This window comes from Protomyctophum parallelum (assembly GCF_964188405.1).
Source record: "Protomyctophum parallelum genome assembly, chromosome: 12".
Classification (NCBI taxonomy): domain Eukaryota; kingdom Metazoa; phylum Chordata; class Actinopteri; order Myctophiformes; family Myctophidae; genus Protomyctophum; species Protomyctophum parallelum.
In genome coordinates, this window is record NC_139712.1 from 26,418,557 (window position 1) to 26,432,172 (window position 13,616).

The following is a 13,616-nucleotide window of genomic DNA, read 5'->3' on the forward strand; positions in this document are numbered from 1 at the left end:
ACACTTTAAATTAGATCATAGTACAAACCGGGAAACCAGGGGAGCCTCCATCACCCTTCAGACCAGGGAAACCAGGGGAGCCTCGATCACCCTTCAGACCAGGTGCACCGTCTCTACCAGGATATCCTGGCTGACCCATACCCCCCCATAGCCCTGTAAGCACACAGTAACAGAAACATAATGAATATATATATATATATATATATATATATCGTGTATATTTATGTGATTGTGACAGTATTAGACACTTTTTTAGCAGTTTGAAATTGTGACCACTTGCTGGGGACAGGCTAAATACAGGCGTTTTGGGTACAGTGCCTGCTTTTAACTAATTCAGATGGCATATGAAAACAATTATAATGAAATGAATGGCATAATAATACAAAACTGTATTACATTTAACTTTGCAAGTGCTTTTACTTTTTATGAATTAATTTATTTTTAACATAAATAAGGCTCTTATGTGTGGGACACTTTTGTCCCTCATCTCAAGAATGAGTGATATATATACCTATTTTAACCGATATTTCTGGGGGCATATTCTGCCTTTATTTGATAGTGTAGAGTAAGCTGACAGGGAATTAGGGGAAGAGAGATGGGAAGTGACACGGCAGCAAAGGTCGTCAGGATCGGGAGTCGAACGCATGACATGCTGCCAGGATTGGAAGACTTAAAGGTCCACTTCACCACTTTTCAACCTTTCTTCATATAATGGGTCCTCACTAATAATCATGATAAAATGGCACGATTTATTTGTGTCTCTGTGTCTCATAGGAGGGCTGTGAGCAGTTTAGAAACCGTCCACCAGTGACATCATCATTAGGCAGATTAGAACAAGATTATTTTTTACAAAAATGCTTAGATCATTATCGTGAAAACCATGGCTTCCATTTTCGCATTGCAACTTTTCAGGATTAGAAAGCCTGCAGTTTCTATTGGCTTGTATTCCCCATCGATGATGTCACTGGAGGACGGTTTCTGAACTGCCCACAGCCCTCCTATGTGAGACACAGACCGAGTAGAAAGAAATTGCGCCATTTTTTTTTTCATGAATATTAGTGAGGACCTATCATATGAAGATGGGTTGAAAAGTGGTGAAGTGGTCCTTTTAATGGTAATGTGTTTTTGCCTGGGCACAGATGTCAAAAGCTCTTTAATGGTAGCGTGTTTTTGCCTGAGCACAGATGTCAAAAGGTCATAATGTCATAAGGTCACCTGAGCACAGATGCAGGTCAGAGCTGTGATGGCGAGCAGTGCCAGCTTCATGGTGACATGCTGGGACACCATTGTCTCTCAACTGTTAAAGAAAATATATTATTAAACACAAACGCCATTTTTGTCTATAATCGGTAGGCTACAGAATACACTGTTTCCATGAATAATTTGTGGCCCTAAAGGCCTATTCATAGTCCAGTTTCCGGTGAAGAGGTGACCACCGAAAACTACAACATGACGTCACGCCGCGGTGGTCCCCGCTCACACAACACATCTCTGTTTTACATAGTCCAGTTCTCTCACCGAAAACTGGACTATGATTATGCCTTAACGCTTTTTATGTCTATACAAGTCTGTCTTATGTGTATATTATATACATACACATAATGCATTGTCGCTATAAGCACGTCTAATACATCGCCATAATGATTTAAAACTGCATTTTATAATGCTACATAATGCCAAGTATCATCATTAATTCATACAATTATCAATACTGTTTTTTTATAATTGTTTTAGTGCACTAGAATCACTGTGCACACATCATCATAGTGTGAGTAAAGTCGCTACAGTAGTCACCAGGTGTTTCAATTAAGTAGAAATAACATTAAATGTATAATCATCTGCACCTCGAGGAATGCCATTATTGTACCAATGATCACCTATAGTGACTTATAATCACTTTATAATGCAATTATAACAGTGATTATAATGTGCTATAGGCCTGCACGTATTCTTATATGTTACAACTATAACTTGTCCTTATAGGTCATAATACCGTGCATTACAATGTGTAAGGGACTATTGTTATAAAGCGTTATGAATATAATTGTACATTGCTGATTAAAATGCCTTCCAGACATGGCCTCCATATAGTAGGCTACTGTAAATCGTTTCCGCTTTGGTTTTTAAATGTGCCATATTGGCATATTGTAGATTGACTATATTAATTAGACTATAAGGGAAGCACATTAATTAAGAGATTATCGTTGTAACGACTTACAGTTCTTGGAGAATGCGTCGACTTGTTGAGAATGGATGAAGCAGTGGAGACGATGGTAGGGACAGAAATCACAGCAGCAGCAGCTTCAATATGGTGGTCTCAGCCCTCCTGTGGTGCACAGAGACCTTATCCCCTGAGACCCTCTCCCTCCTTATTTATAGGAGCAGAGACCCTCCCCACCCCCCAAGCACATAGACCAGTGGTTTTTCAACCCTTGTCATAATCAAGGTCCATTGTTGTCTCCACGAGGCCAAAGGCATGGGGAGAGAATATGTTTTGCACTCCGTCCGTCCATCCGTGTGTCCGTGTGTCCGTCCGTCTGTGAACAGCTAATCTCCGGCACCGTTAACCCAGTCGATGCCACATTTTGCACACACACTCCCTGGATGCCAACGATGAACCTCTGCCCCAAAAAATTCCAGAACGGGATATCATAGCGCCACCAGGAGGCCGCTTTGTGCAAAACTAGTTTTTGGACAGTACACCTACAGATTTTGTCCAAACATCACGCAAATTGGTACACAGTCTCTCTAGAGCCATTCAACGAAACGCGTCTTTCAAATTTCTCAGACTCCATCCTGATTGGCTAAGATTGGCTTTCAAAGTTTGCAGGAATGCTCAGTTTCAAACAAAATGCTGCAAATCATGAACACACCGTGTGATTTCCGTAAAATTGCGCACGCACAGTCCCACTAGGCCGAGGAAAAAATGCCACGTGAACATTTTCTACTCCTCATGGTGGCGCTATAACTGGCCGAAAAGTGTTTTTACCTCCAACTGCACGGATTATCCAAATTTCACGCAAATCGGTACACATGCTCTCCATAGTCATGTGATCAAGACAGGTTTGTTTGATTTCTCATAATCCACCTTCATTGCCTACGATTGGCTTCTAAACTTTTCAGGAGTAGCCCGTTTGTACCCATTTTGTACAAATCGCCACAACTACTCAACGCAGTGTCCGATTGCGGTGAAACTGTCATGCATATTCCCACCAGGCTGAGGAAGAAATGCCACTTGACAGTTTTCAAATCAGCCTCATGGTGGCGCTACAACAGGCCAAGCCGTGTCTCACACACACACACACACACACACACACACACACACACACACACAAAACATGATTATATTACTCCTAAACATTTTGCCAACTTCACACACACTCCTATCCTCCTGGGCACTTTATGTACCAGCTTAACCAGCTTTAACTGAGATTCATGAAGATATTATATAATCTTACATTTAGGGTTGACCTTGATTAGTCGACAGAATTGATTGAGGGAGTCTCAGTTTGTATTTCTTCTTCATAATTCGACTTAGAAATTGGTCTAATTTGTTATATTAATTAACAAATAGTTTGAAGATATTTTTTTTTATATATATGTTTATATTTATTGGGAGAAACCAAGCAAATTAAATCAGACATTAAGCACCCCCCACAGCCCAAATGAAATGATTCTCTATTCACTATTGCATGACATTTGTTATGTTATGCAATCATCTACTGAAATAGCTTGAAAAATGCTTAGTGGGGCTCCTAGTGGCCAATCACAGTCGACTGTACAAATCCTTAGTCGGGGACTCTGGGACAGCCCTATACTTACATTACAGCAATATCATTAATTTCTACTCACCTTTTCAAAACAGCATTTCGTACTCATGGTGCTCCGCAAACAGTAAAACTGTACTGTAAATGTAGTAGTAGTAACCATTCGTGAAATTAAATGGATGCGGTTGAATTAAACGGTTTGTGTTTGGGTACCTCAGTCAGTAGAGCACTCTCCTTTTGACACAAGGTAATGGGTTCGATCCCGGGCACCGCCAACTCTGCATATGAGTAGCACGGCTTGATTTACATCCTAGACAAACTACTATTTGTCGCACACGTTACTGCAGTGAAATTTGTGGGACCGATTTGTAGTTGATCTGACCGCCCAACCCAACCTTTGATGCTGAGTGCCAAGCAGGGATGCACAGGTTCCCATTGTTACAGTCTTTGGTATGACCCAGCCGGGGATCGAACCCCGACCTCCCAGTTTCAGGGCAGACACTTTAACCACAAAGCCACTGTCTGGTCTACTTTACTAATAATGCCAGTATGAGCTTTTCAGAGTAGTTACAACAAAGCCTATAGTGGAGTTGTGGAGGCACCTTTGGCCTCTATGTCAATGATGACGGAACTCTCAGGAGAGAAAGATATGAGATAAGGGTTCCAATGTCTTACGAGCAGCTGATGACTAGACCTCTTGAAGAGCTGTTTAAGAAACATCTTCATATCTAATACAAGGAATTTGCCTGCCTGCCTGCCTGCTCAATATCCACAAATATGGGGATTACGCCATATACTTTGAGATACAGCAATAATAAATGAGGCAGTTATCTGCTCGCCAGTGGTGGAAAAAGTACTCACATGTTTTACATTTAAAGTATCAGTACTCCAATCTGGAAATACTCTTGTTAAAGTAAAAGTGAATTTACTTGAGTACAAAAGTATTGGCATCAAAATGTACTTGAAGTACCAAAAGTATACTCGGGTAAAGTTTGAGAGCAAGAGTGTCTGTCCTGTTGTCTTTGTTTTGTTTGTCTGTTCACATTTGTCATTGTTTTTTGTTTTTTCGTGTTTATCACATTTATATATCTTTTTTATTATGTATTGTATGTGGAATTTACATTACCTGTCATTATCTTTCATTTTATATAACTGAATAACTCATTATCATTGTCAATGATATTCTGAAGTGGTCATATACAAAAAATGCCTAATAAAAACAGTATTAAAAAAAAAAAAAACTATACTCTGGTCGAGTCGGTTGTGTGTGTGTGTGTGTGTGTGTCACGTCCTGAAAAGGTTGAGAATTATCTTACAATGACCATGTAACCTATGTATTCTTTGGATGTCGTAATGACACTGTGATTGGAAGTATTTGTTTTTGCATGGTTGTGTGCATTTGTTTAAAAAAAACAAAAGTCTATCTATGACTGAACTATTGTACCGATGTCATACGCTGTCTGTCTGTCTGTCTGACACAGACACGCGCACGCACACACACCAACATTTTCTAAATACTGAAAAAAAACGCCAGACAGAATCCTTAATGCAAAGAAGAAGTGAATTTTACTCCCCTTTTTTACAGACCAGTGATAAAAAATTAAGCACATAATAATTTAAGTCCCCAATTACCCCACGTTATAAACCCACAGTTGGTATGTTCCCTACACTGTCTGGAGTCAATACTATCAACAATCAAACGATATACAATCAAACTTATCAGAGTTAACTTATACATCCAGGCAAATCTGATTCATTTCTCAAATCCGTTCTTCGGGCCCGACCATTCACACTGCCGTTTTCAAGTGACCATATCTGATCTGCATGTGTTCAGCCTGGCAGCCAAATCCAGCCTGAATCAGATCTGTGATCCAGATTGAAATCTGATTTGTTTAAATAAGTCTGAACGCGGATCACATACAATTCACATGGGATCTGATTTAGATCAGGGTTGTTGCATTCAGACTGAGACAGAATGACCTCTGAATGTGTTAAGACACATTGGAAAAAAATCTGATTCCATTCAAGATGTTTATTGTCACATACTGTATAGTCCAGTACCTGCCTGTAGACCCTATCGCAATTTGGTGTTGGGGGAATTTCTCACTTGAACTAAGTCAATGGGTCCCTAGACATGAAAGATCAATGAGGTGCTTGTCCGCCATAGTGCCACGAATGGCGCAATGGCCACATAAAAAATGGCCGCCATCGGCTATGATGAAAATCCAACCTTTTTGTTTTTTAGTGTTTAAGCACATGTAATACATTCATTTTGACTAATTGTGGTGTGTGGAATTCATTTCTGATATTGTTTTGATGATTTGGGGTGATTTTGACCTTGAAAGGTCATAGTCAAGGTCATTTTGCTATTCCACAGACCTTGGCCATAACTTGTCCATTTTTAGGAGTAAGAACAGGAACAATAAGTCTATTTCAACTAAATCTGACTCTTAAAATTAATTTCTGATATTGTTTTGACCATTAGGGATCATCCTGTCATTGAATTATTGATGTTAATGTCATTTTTCAATAATTCGATTATGATTCTTTAGTCGCTTTTACTATATATTTTCATGATTTGTTTTCTTTACATAAACAAAATACATGGGCATGAGCAAAACAACAACAGCACCATATGTGCTGTGTGAATAAGCCCATTGTACAAAAGACTCTGTCCATGGCCCAAATGAGCCAATTCATTGCTATGGCAACCCCATAGTGGAGGTAAGTCAATATATCATAAGAATCGTTCACTTGATGGTACAAGCACCAAATTTGGTACACAAGTGCTTCAGAACCTACTCTCTCAGAAAAGTACGTTGTCCACTTGAAAAAACTAAATGGCCACCATTTTTCAAGATGGCCGCCAAATGAAAAGGGCCTTTTGTGGCAGTTCTGGACAACCGTGGGTCCGACCAACTCGAGACCGGGCACTGCACTCCCTGTGTGTGTGTGTGTGGAACGTGTGTGTCGAATTCGGTGAAGTCGGTGGGGCAAACGGTTCTCGGGTTACATGGATTACAGATGTACAGACACACACAGACTTGAATATATGTCAATGGGCAATGCCCATTGGGGTTTTTTTTAGATGATGGGTAAGAAGAGAGAGATGTGATGTCAGGTGGTGTGGGCTAAGAAGTGGTCAGGGCTAAGATAAAGTATATGAGATGTACAGTAAGTGCAAAGAGAGATGGTGAGGGAGGGAGAAAATTATTTGTACCAATTGACCAAACAGTAGACAGTAGTGTAACAGGTTAAGGTGAGTATAGAGATGGAAATGTTCTAGCAAGTGAAGCCAGTGTATTGAGAATATGGGACATATGTGTCAGGAGTTATTTGCCGTACGGTTGGAAACGGTGGCACTGATGAAAAGGAGGCACAGCTGGAGGTGGCAGAATTAAGGATGCTATGCTTCTCATTAGGAGTGAAAAGGAAGGACTTGATCAGAAATTACTAAATTAGAGGATCAGCCCAGGTTAGAAGGTTTGGGGATAAAGCAAGAGAGGTGAGGTTGAGATGGTTTAGACATGTGAAAAGGAGGGATGAGGGTACATTGGGAGAAGGATGCTGAAGATGTAGCTGCCAGGTAAGAGGATGGCCAAAGACGAGGTTTAAGGATGCTGTGAGAGATGACATGAAGGTGGCAGGTCACAGAGGAAGATGTAGAAAACAAAACCAAAAGGGGTCCTCCCCTTTTCCCTGTGCGTGCACACACACACACACACACGGTACTGTACAGTACACTACAGTATGTTACAGTACAGTATTGTAAAGTACAGTAACGTGCGGTACGGCATGGTACAGTATGATACCATAAGGTATGGTACAGTACAGTATGATGCCGTACAGTACAGTAAGGTACAGTATGATACCATACCGTACCGTACCTTACTGTATGGTATCATACTGTACAATACTGTACTGTACTGTACTGTACCGTACTGCATGGTACCATACTGTACCATACTGTACCTTACTGTACTGTACGGCATCATACTGTACTGTACCATACCTTATGGTATCATACTGTACCATGCCGTACCGCACGTTACTGTACTTTACCATACTGTACTGTAACATACTGTAGTGTACTGTAGAGTACCGTGTGTGTGTGTGTGTGTGTGTGTGTGTGTGTGTGTGTGTGTGTGTGTGTGTGTGTGTGTGTGTGTGTGTGTGTGTGTGTGTGTGTGTGTGTGTGTGTGTGTGTGTGTGTGTGTGCACGCACAGGGAAAAGGGGAGGACCCCTTTTGGTTTTGTTTTCTACATCTTCCTCTGTGACCTGCCACCTTCATGTCATCTCTCACAGCATCCTTAAACCTTGTCTTTGGCCATCCTCTTACCTGGCAGCTACATCTTCAGCATCCTTCTCCCAATGTACCCTCATCCCTCCTTTTCACATGTCTAAACCATCTCAACCTCACCTCTCTTGCTTTATCCCCAAACCTTCTAACCTGGGCTGATCCTCTAATTCAGTAATTTCTGATAATGTCCTTCCTTTTCACTCCTAATGAGAACCATAGCATCCTTAATTCTGCCACCTCCAGCTGTGCCTCCTTTTCATCAGTGCCACCGTTTCCAACCGTACGGCATGGCTGGTCTCACTACCATCGTATACATCTTCCCTCTCACTGGTAGCCTTCTGTCACAAATAACTCCTGACACATATGTCCCATATTTTCAATACACTGGCTTCACTTGCTAGAACATTTCCATCTCTATACTCACCTTAACGTGATACACTACTGTCTACTGTTTGGTCAATTGGTACAAATCATTTTCTCCCTCCCTCACCATCTCTCTTTGCACTTACTGTACATCTCATATACTTTATCTTAGCCCTGACCACTTCTTAGCCCACACCACCTGACATCACATCTCTCTCTTCTTACCCATCATCTAAAAAAAACCCCAATGGGCATTGCCCATTGACATATATTCAAGTCTGTGTGTGTCTGTACATCTGTAATCCATGTAACCCGAGAACCGTTTGCCCCACCGACTTCACCGAATTCGACACACACGTTCCACACACACACAGGGAGTGCAGTGCCCGGTCTCGAGTTGGTCGGACCCACGGTTGTCCAGAACTGCCACAAAAGGCCCTTTTCATTTGGCGGCCATCTTGAAAAATGGTGGCCATTTAGTTTTTTCAAGTGGACAACGTACTTTTCTGAGAGAGTAGGTTCTGAAGCACTTGTGTACCAAATTTGGTGCTTGTACCATCAAGTGAACGATTCTTATGATATATTGACTTACCTCCACTATGGGGTTGCCATAGCAATGAATTGGCTCATTTGGGCCATGGACAGAGTATTTTGTACAATGGGCTTATTCACACAGCACATATGGTGCTGTTGTTGTTTTTCTCATGCCCATGTATTTTGTTTATGTAAAGAAAACAAATCATGAAAATATATAGTAAAAGCGACTAAAGAATCATAATCGAATTATTGAAAAATGACATTAACATCAATAATTCAATGACAGGATGATCCCTAATGGTCAAAACAATATCAGAAATTAATTTTAAGAGTCAGATTTAGTTGAAATAGACTTATTGTTCCTGTTCTTACTCCTAAAAATGGACAAGTTATGGCCAAGGTCTGTGGAATAGCAAAATGACCTTGACTATGACCTTTCAAGGTCAAAATCACCCCAAATCATCAAAACAATATCAGAAATGAATTCCACACACCACAATTAGTCAAAATGAATGTATTACATGTGCTTAAACACTAAAAAACAAAAAGGTTGGATTTTCATCATAGCCGATGGCGGCCATTTTTGATGTGGCCATTGCGCCATTCGTGGCACTATGGCGGACAAGCACCTCATTGATCTTTCATGTCTAGGGACCCATTGACTTAGTTCAAGTGAGAAATTCCCCCAACACCAAATTGCGATAGGGTCTACAGGCAGGTACTGGACTAGTAGATGTCAAGTACTGTACATGCATTGTGAAAAACGTATACGGTTAGGTGATGCTCCACAATACACATACATTAAAAGCAGTGAATACATAACGATACTAAGTATAAAAGGCTTTAAAAAAGTTGAGAACTCAATGTTCATTGACTTGTATGTGACCATTTAGAGTAGACTCATTTATTTATTTCATATTTGATTTGAAACAGATCTGATTCAGGCTAGATTTGGCTGCCAGCGTAAATGGGGCCTACAGTATATGTGTTGAAGTGAACATGAGCAAGACATTGAACACTTAACTGCTCCCGATGTGCAGGTTGGTTGGTCCCTTGCATGGTTTCCTCCACCATCGGTGTATGAATGGGTGATTTTGATTTGATTTGATTAGATTAGAGACTATAGTTAGTCTCTAACTTAGTATTTTGTCTCTAAAATGGATTGTATCTAGAATAGCTTTATTCATCCATGGCTGTGTTCTTTGTTTTATTCTTACCTTCTTTGATGGAGCTATTTTATCTATCACGTTAAGAAACGTACTTTGAAAATGTGCCCCTGCAAGGTCGGCATCCATACTCATAGAAATGTGGGACCAGTCCGTTCTCTTGGGCAGTTCTATGAAACCATTTGTTGTATATCTATTTAGTGATCTACATGTAACGGTTTTGTGGCTGTTTATTGTAGACCTCCTCACTTTCCTAGTACAATTAATGAAATAATCACTTAATCCACACACAATTACACACAATAAATTTAGCTTTTTATCAGAAACCATTATTAAATCTATTATATTTTGACTATGCGCCATGATTCTAGTGGGTTCTGTTATCAACTGAGTAAGACTATTTGATTGCAAAAGGTTTTTCAGTGCATTGTAATGCTGCCCCTTTTCATTTGAAATGTCGACTTATGTCACCCATTAAAATTATTTCTTTATTCAAGATATCCAGATTGTTGGCCAAAACGTTTTCCAAGGATTCCAGTAAGCGACTCTGATCCGGGGGTCTGTACAGTACAGAGCCCCTATCAAAATAGGCTTGCTTTTGGTAGGGAGAATATCTAACCAAACTGCTTCGATTTCATCGACATTTAATTAGTTTCTAACATAACATTTTAAATCAGACCTTACATATACAAACACCTCCTCCTTGTCTATTTCTGTCCCTGCGGATTATTACATAATTATCAATTTCTACTTCAGAGTCTCTAATGGATGAATCCAACCATGTTTCTGTGAAACATAAAATACTAATCTTCCCTTTTTTTGTAAGGTCACGTATTTTACACATTTTAGGATGTAGACTATGCACATTTAGGTGCAGACAGTGTAGGCCCTTACATGAGAACCTGTGTTACCTCCCCCTCAGAATCCCGAGGCACTGGCTGAAGGCCCCCCGGAGATCCAGGGGAGATGTAGCTGCTATAGTTAATGCAGACTCCCACCGATTTAGAGGGTTTGAAGGTATGATACCTGTGGTGAACGAAGGCTTCAAGTTCAACGTAACTGGATTTCTAACATCAATATTGCTATTTCTCTTAATAAGAACTGGACTGTCTTTACCCCTGTTACTGGGGTTGAAACTGTAGCTATGAATGTAGCAATGGAAGGAGACACTAAACTGAGAACAAAGGGGTTGTAAGTAACTAGGTGGTGGAGCATATTGCTTATAGAGGGTATGCGCGTGTCATCATCAAACTTGGAAGTTATGCAGGAATGCCTGAGTGGCAAAAAACTACTTTCTGGCCTTGACAGCCCATATCTGATTGCATTAAACAATGTTAAACTCACTTTGCATGTTGCTTTGCCACTCGATTTGCCACTTGTCAACCTGTCCTTGAACATGAAATATGAGAGGCAAAATTGGCAGTGAATGTGAAGTACATGGTACTGTAATGTAAAGCGCTCTGGATAAAAACTGGATATAAATGCATCATATCGTTATCTGCCACACAAACAATAATTTAAACTTTAACCCTGTGTTGTGTGATAGCTTTCCTGTTGTAGGTTATGGGAAAAATAACACAGGAAACGTATTACAGGTTGTTAAATGTAGTGTCATTGGGAGGGTGAACTGTCACACATACACAGGAAGATAAATGCTATGCAGGAACGCCTACTTTCTAGCCTTGACAGCCCATGCATCGAAACAGAAAAGTCCTATCCGATTGCATTAGGCGACGTTAAAGTCACTTTATGCATGTGCATACCCTCTATAAAGTACTAAATCTGGAATGCTGGATCCATGTGATTGTTGTAAATCAACAGTAGGCCTATTTCTATTTTCTACATTCAAAGCTGGCAGGCTTTCTGAATACAACAAGTGCAATTGGAGAACCAAATAGTGAGCCCAAAATGCAACTATGATCTAGCTAGGTCAGGCCACCAGGCTCCACAAGGCTACCAGCAGCACCTGGGTCAGCTGGCCAGGCAAACACCAGGCTCCACAAGGCTAGCAGCATCAGGAACAGCTAGACCAGGCTACCACAAGACTATCAACACCAGGCAACCAGCACCCCCTGGTAGAGGACCACACTACCACCAGGCTACCAGCAGCCCCTGGTACAGGACCAGGCTACCACAAGACTACCAACACCTTAAACCAGGCTACCAGCAGCCAGGACCAGGCTAACAGCAGCCCCTGGTACAGGACCAGGCTACCACAAGACTATCAACACCAGGCAACCAGCACCCCCTGGTAGAGGACCACACTACCACCAGGCTACCAGCAGCCCCTGGTACAGGACCAGGCGACCACAAGACTACCAACACCTTAAACCAGGCTACCAGCAGCCAGGACCAGGCTAACAGCAGCCCCTGGTACAGGACCAGGCTACCACAAGACTACCAACACCTTAAACCAGGCTACCAGCAGCCAGGACCAGGCTTCCAACAGATCATGGGAGAGGACCAGGCAGGAACAGGCTCCACCAGGCTGGAAAAGCAGCCCTTTGGTGATGACCAGGTCCAGGCTTCACAAGGCCAGCAGCAGCCACTAGCCAACCAGCCACCACCACCGTGGCTCCCGCAGGCCAGGTTGGTACCAAACATCATGTAGCACTGTTTTTGAGTGGTGCAACCACTCCAAGGAACAGCAATGTCCGTGTTCACCTATGTATTGTTCACCTATGTGTTGGTTAATGAGCACCAGTATGAGTACCAGTAGGGGCGCTGTTGTGCCAGAAACAGAGAGAGAGAGAGAGAGAGAGAGACAGTGCTGCACTGTTGCCTGCTAGAGAGAGAGAGAGAGAGAGAGAGAGAGAGAGGGGGGGGGGGGGGGGGGGGGGGGTTCACACAGGTGTGATTTTTCAGAACACAGACCAGTAGGTGTGATGTAGTGCTTGTTGGGCTCAAAGATTAATTTAGCGGAGTTGTTTACTGGTCTGGGCAAAATGTCTTCAAAAAGGAAATTCACTTTCAACCTTGCCTCCCAATTCTTTGGGGCATGTTTTTTTTAAATTATAGATGAATATTAAACAGCTGATCTATAGCTCACTTCATTATTTTAGACTATTTTAGACTGATTTTTTGTCCCAGTCCAGCCCTCATGGGTGAATGTAATGCACAATCTCTGTAAAGCGCCTTGGATATAGGCGCTATATAAATGCACCATCCTATATTTTTATTGGTTTGTCCTTGCCTGTCTGCCCAAGTTCCTACTCTCATAAATGTCCTGCGGGACATTTTATTTTTGGCATTAAAAAATAATAATAATTTTGAAAATGACAGCAAATCTAACCCTGGAGATTGACATGCCAAATGGTAGTACAAAAGATACATGTGTATATGGCTTCACATGATGTCCAGTTAAATGGAAGTCACAATGGCATGCTCTGTTTCCAAAAGTCTTTTTGCTGGGTGACAAGGTTCAAAGTCTCTGGACCACAATGGAAACAAGCCCTTATAGGGCTTTTTGTGTCATCATTTTA

The 13,616-nt window shown here is 41.4% G+C and overlaps 1 protein-coding gene across 1 annotated transcript in view; it reads left to right on the forward strand.

Moving 5' to 3' along the window:
- LOC310867610 (cyclic nucleotide-gated channel beta-3-like) overlaps positions 1-12,745 on the forward strand; it is a gene marked incomplete at both ends in the record, with an annotated part of 45,428 nt that extends 32,683 nt beyond the window's left edge. The window contains 3 exons of the mRNA XM_083777725.1: positions 11,057-11,102; positions 12,060-12,249; positions 12,409-12,745. Of these exons, the coding sequence (XP_083633851.1) occupies positions 11,057-11,102; positions 12,060-12,249; positions 12,409-12,745 (573 nt within the window). The remainder of the gene's footprint in view (positions 1-11,056; positions 11,103-12,059; positions 12,250-12,408) is intronic.
- Positions 12,746-13,616: the final 871 nt, after the last annotated feature.